General features: G+C 40.5%; 1 protein-coding gene across 5 annotated transcripts in view; it reads left to right on the forward strand.

Annotated features, from left to right (window-relative positions):
- The window catches only part of DSE (dermatan sulfate epimerase), a 37,692-nt gene extending 26,324 nt beyond the window's left edge, over positions 1–11,368 (forward strand). For 2 of the 5 annotated variants that reach the window (XM_009645217.2, XM_035900713.1), the window contains 4 exons: positions 347–600; positions 4,372–4,611; positions 6,108–6,315; positions 8,322–11,368. In XM_009645217.2, coding sequence (XP_009643512.1) covers positions 347–600; positions 4,372–4,611; positions 6,108–6,315; positions 8,322–10,083 — 2,464 coding nt within the window. In that variant the 3' untranslated portion in view covers positions 10,084–11,368. Of the gene's footprint in view, positions 1–346; positions 601–4,371; positions 4,612–6,107; positions 6,316–8,321 lie in introns of those variants that run through there. The other 3 variants (XM_035900712.1, XM_035900714.1, XM_035900715.1) reach the window with 3 other exon arrangements.
- Positions 11,369–11,724: the final 356 nt, after the last annotated feature.

Raw genomic sequence — 11,724 nt, forward strand, 5'->3', positions numbered from 1 at the left:
AAAAATGATGTGAATCTTGCTTCAGATAAATAGATTCCGTTTCTGTACAATCAATATTCTGCATATTTGTTTCTCCTAGCAAAACCCAGAATATTGTAAGCACTGTTTTAGCATTTAACAACTTAATCTTTCTAATAAAATCAATGAGCTTTGGAGGTTAATGTTGTCCATACCTAGGAAAGAAAAAAATGGTCTCAGAGACGTGCTAAGTAGCTTACTACTGTGTTAAAATTCAACATGAATTGCCCAACTTCAGAGACATTAAGTCATACACACCTCACAGTACGGCAACGGAGAAAAATAAGTAGGTGACACTCAATTAATTGGTATCTTTCTTTATCGACAGGCTAGTGAAGGATGCCCCATGGGATGAGGTCCCTCTCGCTCACTCCTTAGTTGGTTTTGCCACTGCGTATGACTTCTTGTACAGCTATCTTAGCAAGACTCAACAGGAGAGATTTCTTGAGGTAATTGCCAACGCCTCGGGATATATGTACGAAACATCATACAGACGTGGATGGGGATTCCAGTACCTCCACAACCATCAGCCTACCAACTGTGTGGCCCTGCTGGCTGGAAGCCTGGTTCTGATGAATCAAGGTATGTGCTAAACCATAGGAATGCTTTTCTGAAGTGTATCAACTCGATCAGCCATTTATGCAGCAAAGTTCAGGAACTGATGGAAATGCTTCTGAGAGTACAGCAGGGTTTGCTCTTTTGCTGCTTAGAAAAACTTAATTTCCTGAATAGAACAGAGGTCTGTGGGCAGATGTACAAGGTATAATATATATGCGTATATACCTGTGTATATAAATTCAGTAATCTAAGTGATCTTGAGATTCTTACCTCACTGTTTCTAAGAATTATAAATCCCCTTGTGTGTAGTCTGTCCAGACCAGATTTACAGACAGGGTGTTTCAGAGTAGATTATCAGTAAAGGGCGATGCACTTGGTCTGCTTACACAATGCATTGAGAAGGTCAGCAGTCAGAAACACCCTGCACCCTGATCTGGGAGTTAGGCAACAGGGTAACCTGGAATTTCATCCAAGACTTCTGTCCTGTCTTCCTGAGAGAGCTGCAAAGGTGTAACTTCATCCATCCAAAGGCCACAGCTCAGGACCTTTCTTTCCAGCGTTCTTTTCTATGGAGATGAGCAGGGCTTTACCTTCTTCCCTCTGAACTATGCCCTTGCACCCCACCACCTTCATCCAAGAGGTGTCTGTGCCAGATATCATCTCCTTCTTTGCTTCAGTGACTTAAATCCAACCCTCCCAGTTCCCAGGTGAATAACCTCACCAGTTGCTTTTAGCTGCTCTGCCTGGGGGCTATCCCTCTCCTCCTGTCTAAGTGATAGACAGTGTAAATGAGAGTGCAAGTCATGGAGTCAGAGGGAGAGAGCAGATAAGAAATCCCAACTTTAAACCCCAGAGGTATTTCGGCTGGGAGGTGGAAGTCATGGAGCCAGCTCCTGCTTTTGTAAGAACACGTCAGTATTTTATCAAGCAATTGTTTAATATGTGCTGGAAGTATTTTGAGAACATGATGCCCAGTGGAACTACTTGCTGCAAGTCAAGGAAAATCTAGGTTCTGGATGCTGATGGCATTGCCAAGCTGTACAGTCCTGCCAAGCAAAGGCACATCTGCACATGGCTGGAGCTTTTGGATGCCCAAAGAAATGTGACAAAAAACTGTGGCACCTACTGTGTTTGGGGGGATCATCATTTTGTTAAGTGCTTGTCAAAACAAGCGCATTCGCCAACGGTGAAAAGCAGCAAGAGTATGTGTGAAAGTTATTCCCTTTCCTCCCTATCTTGCCTTCCACAAATTGAAGACTCGGATCATGTTTATTCAGTGGGTTTTGCTAAATTCCTCATAATTCCTCATCCTTCCCTGAGCCTCCATCGTTGCAAAAAGCTGACAGCTTGCAAGATGACTCTGCTTTTCATTAGAGTATAGACCATAAGTATGCTTTGTGCCAAACAGTGGTAACATCACAAATAAAGTCGGGCAATATTTCTTTCACCAAAGGTTGGTGGAGGGGTTTTTTTTTTTGGTGGGGGGAGGGAGCAAATTCAGCAACACTTGAGCAATTTGAAAATTTGTGCTGGTATTTCAAATGAAAATAGGTCAAAACATCCAGACTCTATTTCTAAATGAAAATTCTGTCGTTTTCAATATCCAGCAACTTTGTTTTAAAAAAAAATTGAAATGTAAACAAAGTTTTTCTGTTGGTCTAAAATAAAAAAAATGGTTTCTTAAAAATTCTCATTCCAAGATGAAAGGCTTTATCTGAAGGAGAAAAAAAGGGAGGGAGAAAAGGAGTAAACATACTATTCTCCCTGTATCAGATGCATAGCAATTGCAAATAGTGTATTCCAGTGCAGACCTTTCTTCCAAAAGGTTTAAATTTCAACTAAGAATTTTAAACACTATTCAGCTATTGAAGCATGCAGAGACTGAAGAGGCAGCTTAAAAACATGTAAACATTGTCATAGAACTGAAAAATGGAACTAATTGAAGTGAATTCTAGGCACACACATATACTGAAGTCTTTGCAGTTAAAATAAACACTCAGATATTCAAAAAAGAAACTTGAGTAAGGCCTAATTTGATATAGATACTGCTAATTTTAGGTGAGAGGTGTTCTGGTTTGTTGTGCAGAGTGTTGAGTCTCTTATTTTTTTATTCTAATGTATTGTTATTCTATTCATATATTACAAGTATAGGGTTTTAGCATAGATATAAACTAAGTAAACAGAACATATATGCATTAAAATGGTAAATACACTATGCTGAACCATGGCAAATAGCATTCTTGCTAGTGCAGTAGTCAGAACCTAGCTATTGTGGCTGTTAATGTCACAAGGGAAAACAAGGGTGGAAGCATTTGGGATTTTATTCAGACAGACCACTGTGCTGCCAACTCCATCACCGTAATGAAATAGTGTCAAGAGAGCTGTGAATAAAGTAAGTAGAAGTAAGTAGCACCACCTGCCCCTGCTGCTCAGGCCTTCCCCGTCGTATTTATCTCTTCAGCCAGCAGATAAAAATACCATGTTGGATTCAGGCTGTCTGTTTAACTCCGGCATTGCAATTTTTTTTCCTCTCTGTTAACTGAGCAGGATTTGGCAGCCTTGACTAGTAGGAAGTCTGAATTGCTCATCACTCTGCTGAGTATAAATACAGTAATTGCGGCAATGACATGAAACAGCCTTAGTAGCGGGTTCAAATGTAGCTCATACTCGCTTAGCCTGGCACGTGCGCTTCATTCGGCAGGCACCGCTTCACCACGTAATGGGGTGTAATGTATGCCAGCTGAGCCCTGCTACATGGTGGAAATAAGTCTGCTTAAATCTGTGTCCAGACACTGTGAGTTGGATAGGCACTAAGTTGTCGTATAGAAGCACAAGGCAGTTGGTGTCTGTTCAGTCCTACCTCTCTTGCCAGTGAATCCCAAAGGCAGCACGTAGCCTTTCCTCTGCTGGGATCCATGAGCTGCCTTCTGCAATACGTAAGTGCAGTGCTGAGGCTCTCATGCTTGTGCTTGTTCCTTGGTGAAGGCAGACAAGCCCTGAGAAGGTCTTCTCACCACCTCTTCCCAGCTCTTGATTTGTGTAGAGCAGACCAAATTAGTAAGATCTCTGAAAGTCTTCTTTAGAAGAAATATAACTCTTTAGGGATTATACATGTGGAGGCTGAAACTTAACCTAGTTGGAGAATTAATTTTATTCTGGAATTGAGGAATCTGCATTTGGAATTAACCATACAAAACTTTTCCAAAATAACTTCTGTTTGGATAACCCTTAAGGTTGTACAATAAATCAAAATGTAAGTAGAACAGAGCATGTCTTAAAATAGAGCGTGTATTAGTAGAATATCAGTTAACTGCAGCTCAAATGCAAACTTCTTTGTATTTTTAAACTCTGAGGATCTCCTTACCATGCTGGTGATCATGCCAGTGAAAAACGATTAGAAAATTTGCATTATTGGAGCCCTCTAGTGGGAACTGTAAGTCTGTTTTCATACAGCTTTAATTTGAAATACAGCAGTCTTGGCGTGGCTCTTCCCTTTTTGCATGTCCTGAATGCATTAAGAAAATTTTCCCTTTAAAGTGGGAAGCATAATCCCACATTATTAGCAAAAGGTGTCTGACAGATTTTCCCTGCTCGTGTGACCTTGCTTTGCTGTGTTTAAATACAGTGGTTTGTTTTTCACCCTATAACTACAGGGACGCTGCAGTGCTAGGTCATATTTTAGAGCTCTGGATTGCAGATTCCTTCCTGTAAAGGATCCCACTGTGGGAGTACAGATGACATAATCTACGATGTATGGTGCTGTAATTAAATTTTCCAAACATCTTTGTCTTTCAGGCTACCTTCAGGAAGCTTATTTGTGGACCAAGCAAGTGTTGGCAATCATGGAGAAGTCGGTAGTCCTGCTGCAGGAGGTCACTGACGGCTCCCTCTATGAAGGGGTGGCTTACGGCAGCTACACCACCAGATCGCTGTTTCAGTACATGTTTCTTGTCCAAAGGCACTTTGACATCAACCACTTCAGCCACCCCTGGCTCAAGCAGCACTTTGCGTTTATGTACAGGACTGTCCTGCCAGGTAGGTCATTTGGGGGAATGAGGAAGGATCTTCTCATTCTTGAAGCAGCAGTAAATTTCATACTTGAAGTAGGCCATTTTTAAATAACATCGTACTTGGATTTTTTTTAAATAACTTTCTCCTTGGATTTTACCTTCATCATCCATCAAAACAGTGACATCCTTGTTTATCACTGCTTATTAAAGATCATTGTTTATTAAACTCTGGCTTTTAAAACCAGACGAAAGGTAAGATCATAATTTGGGAGAAATAACAATGGTTCAGAATTTGATTTCTGGTTTTCAGAGTTTGAAACAGACCTGTTTCAGGGGCTTTCCATTTGAAAAATAATGTTCTTTGAGGTTCTTACTGATTTTTTCCTTTGCCAGAAATCACTACACTAAAATACTAGGTGAAAGGAATAGAAAATTATGAAGCCAGGGTAAAAGTATCAACAAAGTACAGGAAAGTTTTATATGCTCACCAGTTTTCCACAAAACATTGAAATTGATTGCTATACCATTTTTATTAAAATGTTTTTCATATGGAAAATGTAACTGACTCAAATTATAGGCTTCTCTGTGCAGGGGTACATGAACCATTTTCTTTTTTCAATGTGAGAATTATCAGAAATATCTGATGTCACTAATGGATCATTTTTGTAGACTTTTTAGTATCTCTGTTCTTTTGCTGGATCTCTCCGGTATCTCACAGTGTGCTTTAGCATCTCTGATTTGAAGTCCTAGTTGTGACTGAAAGATGGAGATGTACAAATATGAAACCAGTTATAAGTTAATAAATATTGCTGACCCCTTCTAGCTTTCAGAAGAGATTTAGTTTCAGGCAGCCTTGCAAGTTTTTGATGGTATTCTGTTGTTTATTTGCCGGACAAATCATTAGGAACCGATATTGTTCAAATTACTGGTTGAAAAGACAGTGTTAACTTTATTGGCTATAAGAGCACCAGATCTAGCTGTGTATGTACGGGGGAACTGAGCACAGCTTTGGCATGCCAGCATAGGCATGTAAGGAATTGCACCACCTCCATGTGAGACCTCGGGCATCTACTGGGGAGAGGTTCCCAAGAGCAAAGTGAACTCAGGCTAGCTGTTTCAGGGTGAAGCTGATTTTTTTTTTCCTTGGGGAAACCTCTGTTTTCTTGCTTTAGAGAGTTTGGATTGACATAGGAAAAATGAAAGCTGTAAAGAGAAACTTAGCTTTGCCAGATTTGGTGAGGAGAGGAAGTGGATGGGACATTGCTTCTTACATTTTTTGTAGTACTTTGACTGTAGCCCATAGCCGAAGAAGAAAGGTGAGTATTCAAGTTAGCTGCAGCAGAAGGAAACAGCTCCCATGTAACCTGTTTATGGCTCATTTACAAGTAGGTCACTAAACATCTGAAAAGGCTGTTTCTGTTTGTGTCTGTTTGTACTGCTTGGCTTCACCGTCATGCTCTACAAACGCATCTTTGTACGTTTATTTGTTCTTCCTTACATTCCTTTTCACTTTTTCCCAAGGGTTTCAGAGAACTGTGGCCATAGCAGATTCCAACTATAACTGGTTCTATGGGCCGGAGAGCCAGCTGGTGTTTCTCGACAAATTTGTCATGCGCAACGGGAGCGGGAACTGGTTGGCAGAGCAGATCAGAAGGAACCGAGTGGTGGAGGGCCCAGGGACGCCATCCAAAGGGCAGAGGTGGTGCACTCTCCACACTGAATTTCTCTGGTATGAAAGGGAATGAGTGGGCTCAAAAGGAACCTGACAGCTGTTTGCTATTGGTGATAATTCATTATCTTTAGATTTGTGCTCTAGAAGCAGAGATCAGGCTGGCCATGTGCAACCCAGAGAGTCATTAGGCTCAGAACTTCTTCAGTTGGCATGGATGCACAGTATGTGTTGCTACAGGAACACCTTGGTCTTGTCCTACATCTGCTTTTATGTTTTCCTTCCATTGTCTATTGCTTTTATAAAATACAAGCAGTTCCAAAAGGACTGAAAATTTGCCTGCATGTATTCTTCGGTTTATTTGGTCTATTCTAATGGGTTTTAATCCTGTTGTGTTCTTTAATAATTAATTAGGTGAATATTTAAAGCATAATTTTCTTTGAAAAGTTATATATAATAGTATAAGCTTTCTTTTAAAAGCTAAAGTAATGTAAGCAGTAAGACTACTATTAGTTGGTTTTGCACACTAATTTGCAAGTTGTGCCTAGAAAAAATATGATAGATTACTAGATCCTTACTTTCCATGTAATTTACAGCTCTTCTAACTTGTATGTCAGTTTTCTAAAGGTAAGAAATTAAAAGACCCAACAGGCTTTAGCTATACATAGGCATTTCCTCAGTCTGTGGAGAGAATAAGTACATTTTCGAGGATTCAGTGTAGCTCTATTTCTTTCTCTTACAAGAAAAATATTATTGCATATATGTTGTTTTGCATTTATGATATGCACATTAGAATGCACATTTATTAGGCTCCAAGCACCCTTCATCTTGCTATTTGCAAAATACAGAATCTCTCCTCTACAACCCCATTCCACCATTCTTTTCTCCTGCTTCTCCACAGAAATCTTGGGAATTTGTACTTAGAAAACTCTTTTTGATGTCAAAAGGAAAGAAATTTTTTAAGAGCACCTGAGTAAAAAAAAAAAAAATTATCTGAATATTCCAACAATTGCCTTTTCCCTGTGCTGCAGTGTTGCTCTTGTGATGATCATGTCCACTTGCATCAGTCTCAGGAAAGAGGTCTGCTTTTAGGGGAATCTCCATCAAGGACCACTAGATGTAGAGCAGGCTCCCGGCACAGGTTGGAATTACCCAAAGCCATATGCAGGACATGAGCTGTGATTGTCCAGGGCCTGACAGAGGCTCCTGGTTAGCTGTGGAGAATAAATCTGATGAGGAACCATATAACAGAAATATTACTGGGATTAATGATGGTTTGGTTGCTTAAAAACAATGCCAGAAGGTTAGGTTTTGTTTTCCATGGTTAGGGTTTTTTGTTTGTTTGTTTGTTTGTTTTAACTCCTGTAGATCAAATAAACCAAAAATTATAAGCATAGTAACCTTTTCTGGAATGAAGACCTCTTTTTAAACCGAATGTCTTATATCTTACAATTTATACAAGAAAGCCATGCAAATTTTTCTTCTACCTAGTTGGAGAATGAAACTAACATACATTAAGTGATATAAATCATAAAAATTTATCCTTTAAAATCCCTTTTTATTAATTTTTAGTTTACTGCTAATTCTGTTTGGAGACTACGGATTTCGGAAACAGATACTCTGCTTCTGTTGTTAAGTAGTCAGTAAATAGGCGCAAATGTTGGTGTCTAGTGCAAAATAGGCAGTGTCTACAGCCTTGTGTTAATGTGCCTTTTTTAAAGTTGTATTGCGGTCAGTAGCTTTATGGTATAAGGAAAAACGTAAGTAGTTTGAAATTACTGGTACTCTTATTTTTGGATTGCAGAAGGATTGCTTGCTTTCAATGTGGAGCAGAAGCTTTCAGCTATTATTCTGTAAAGAGCATGCAACAAATTTATATAGGGATTAGTATGATAAATATCATTACAACTCTCTGATTAGTTCCCTCAGGATGCATACGTTTGGGCTTTGTATTGTTAGCTTGCTCCTTTGTGTAAATATTGAATTGGTTTTTGAGTTTTGTACAGGTGCTGATAATGGAATCAGTCGAGTGATTTTTAAACCCATTTTCCATGTCTGTTTGGCAGGTATGATGCAAGTTTGCGCTCCATACCTCCGCCAGACTACGGGGTTCCTAAGCTGCATTATTTTGAGGACTGGGGAGTGGTAACCTATGGAAGTGCTTTGCCGGCTGAAATCAACAGGCCTTTCCTTTCCTTCAAGTCAGGAAAGCTGGGAGGACGTGCAATATATGATATTGTTCATAAGAACAAGTACAAAGAGTGGATCAAGGGGTGGAGGAACTTTAATGCTGGCCATGAACACCCGGACCAGAACTCCTTTACTTTTGCTCCCAATGGTGTACCTTTCATAACAGAAGCACTGTATGGGCCAAAATATACTTTTTTTAATAATGTGTTGATGTTTTCCCCTGCCGTGTCCAAGAGCTGCTTCTCCCCATGGGAAGGGCAGATTACAGAAGACTGTTCCTCAAAGTGGCTTAAATATAAACATGACTTGGCTGGTGACTGTCAGGGACGAGTGGTTGCCGCCATGGAGAGAAGCGGGGTGGTTTTTATCAGGGGAGAAGGAGTGGGTGCATACAATCCTAAACTGAAGCTGAGAAAATTGCAAAGAAACCTCATACTTCTCCATCCCCAGCTTCTCTTGCTAGTGGACCAAATCCATCTGGAAGATGACAGCCCCCTGGAGGCAGCGACTAGTTTCTTCCACAATGTGGATGTGCCTTTTGAAGAAACAGTTGTTGATGATGTCCATGGGGCCTTTATTAGGCACCGTGATGGGATATATAAGATGTACTGGATGGACGACACTGGCCACAGCGAGAAAGCCACCATTGCCTCAAGGATGTATCCGCGGGGCTACCCGTACAACGGAACAAACTATGTGAATGTAACGACCCTCTTGCGGCACCCTGTCACGAGGGCCATTTACCTGTTCATTGGGCCCTCCGTCGACGTGCAGAGCTTCACCGTCCGTGGAGATTCTCCGCAGCTGGATGTTTTTGTGACCACCAGTGAGCACGCCTACGCGGTGTACCTGTGGCCCGCTGAGGATGGGTCCCGCTCTGCCTTTGCACAGGTTATTGCAGACCGCCAGAAAATTGTCTTTGACCAAGCCTCTGCCATTAGGAGCTTCGCAGTGCCGGAAGTGAAGGACTACGTAGGGATCGTGGAGAGGAACCTGCAGCATTTTAAACCTGTTTTCCAGCAGCTTGAGAAACAGATCTTGTCTCGTGTACGCAACACGGCTAGCTTTAGGAAGACTGCTGAGCGCCTGCTGAGGTTTTCAGATAAGAGACAGACAGAGGAGGCCATTGACAGGATATTTGCCATCTCACAGAGGCAGCAGCAGCAGCACGGCAGAGCAAAGAAAAACAGAAAGGCAGCCAAAGGCTACAAATTTGTTGATGCCGTTCCTGACATTTTTGCACAAATTGAGGTAAATGAAAGAAAAGTGCGACAAAAGGCACAGACTCAAGCACAAAAAGAGTTGCCTGTAGATGAAGATGAGGAAATGAAAGATCTTCTGGATTTTGCAGATATCACTTATGTGAAGCACAAAACTGGGGTGTCAATCAAGGGCCGATCAGGTCTGGCACAGATGGTGACGACTGCTCGAAGTAGTGCCCCATCAATATCAGCGTCTTATACCCGCCTCTTTCTAATTCTCAACATTGCTATTTTTTTTGTCATGTTAGCAATGCAGCTCACATATTTTCAGAAGGCCAAGAGACTGCATGGCCAGAGATGTCTGTATGCAATACTGTTAGTAGACAGCTGTATATTATTGTGGCTGTATTCTTCCTGTTCTCAGTCACAATGTTAGCAGAAGACCTCTACTAGTCGACCAGTTTATGGTCATATAAGTCTATGCAAAAGCATTAACCCTAATAGGGCCAAAGTTTATCTTCTTTTTTTCTGAAACATTCCAAAAACAGCTGGGGGAAGATTGGTTTCAGACCAGAAGGGATGGAAGAACAGGGCAAGCAATTAATATCTCATAAAACTAAGTACTTAATAAGTACTCCTCCTTTGTGTTCTGAGTTGGGCCTCACATCTGAGGGAATGTTATGCTTTGTTCATCAGAGTTCAGTAATGTAAAGTTGTAATTAATTTTTTGGTGAGAAGAGCCCGCTTAATAGATTTGTTTCTAAGGGCTTGCTTTTTTATACAGAATTCGATTTGCATTTAGTGATTTTTCATTTCAGGCTGCTATGGATGTGTCTGGACATTCTCTTAAGAAAAGGATGTTCAAACACAAATATGCAAGGCAGATCTTAGCAGTAGATTTCATTTCTCTCTGCAAAACCAAAGAATGCTTCAATATGGGACACTCCTGTATAATTATCGTGGACCCTTACATCATGTCATCTCTTCCATGCTTTACAGTCTGGCACGGTGGGAAACGGCAGTCATGTCAGTACTTGCCAAGTGAGAGGTACAACACCTGGTAGGCAGTAGCAGAAGGCAAATACGGGGCTAACTCAAGTATAAAGGAACACAGTTCTCAGGAAAAAAAAAACCAAACAACTTTATCTTTCAGTCACGTGTAGACAGTAGAAGGATGAATGCTGTAGGGTCTGTTCTCAATTTTACAAGGCAGGGTTTCACAAAAGTTTTCTATAGTTTGAAGCACATCTTAGTAGGGAAATAATGTCCTAGATCACTGGCCTTCCATATGCAATTGTGAAAATATAAACAAAAAACCAAAGCAATCCTGTGGTAACCTCAGCAATTGCCAGTATGGAAAAAAGAGGTATTAAGGAAGTATTTAATGTCTTTTTTTCTGTTCACATGACTAGAAACAGAGGACAGTTAAAACTGTGTGAACAGCCTGTTCTCTATAAAACACCAGCAAGGGTTCTGCAAGCTCTTGGTGGCTCTGGGTCAATTATTTGGGGATTAGTGGTAAATGGAATCATGTGGTTTATGACAAAAATAAGTTTGACATCTCCACATATATCCCCTTCTGTTCATTAAACTGATTTCAAAAAATTCATAGCTATTTGAGAGGATGGAAGCTCCATGGAACTGGGGCGTATCTCTATGTCTTTACAGAAAAACAATTCTTCCAGTACATTTGCTAAATAAAGACATTATAATTGTCTCTGTGGAAAAGTTGTTTTTCTTTGATTAAAATATTTTTCCCGATAATTACAGTGATGATGTTCATCAGCACTTTGTTCAAACCACAAACCTTTGTTTCCTCTTCCTCACGCCCGTTTAGGTACCTGCTATGTAAGGTGCTGTTAAGCCTTCTGCAAGTCTATGTGATGAGCTTTCCTTGTCTAAACATCTTCAGTGAACAGATCAGAATATTTTTGCTAGGTTCCAGCTACTGAGCCAATTCTGAGCACTGTATTCACCTACATAAGCCCTATTTATGTGAATCCAGTGCCGGCATTTATCCAATGAAATTTGGTACATTTAGTCTGAGCAAAGATTTAGGACCCCAGTTAATTTTGAT

Source organism: Egretta garzetta, unplaced genomic scaffold, assembly GCF_000687185.1.
Source record: "Egretta garzetta isolate BGI_Z169 unplaced genomic scaffold, ASM68718v1 scaffold18, whole genome shotgun sequence".
Classification (NCBI taxonomy): domain Eukaryota; kingdom Metazoa; phylum Chordata; class Aves; order Pelecaniformes; family Ardeidae; genus Egretta; species Egretta garzetta.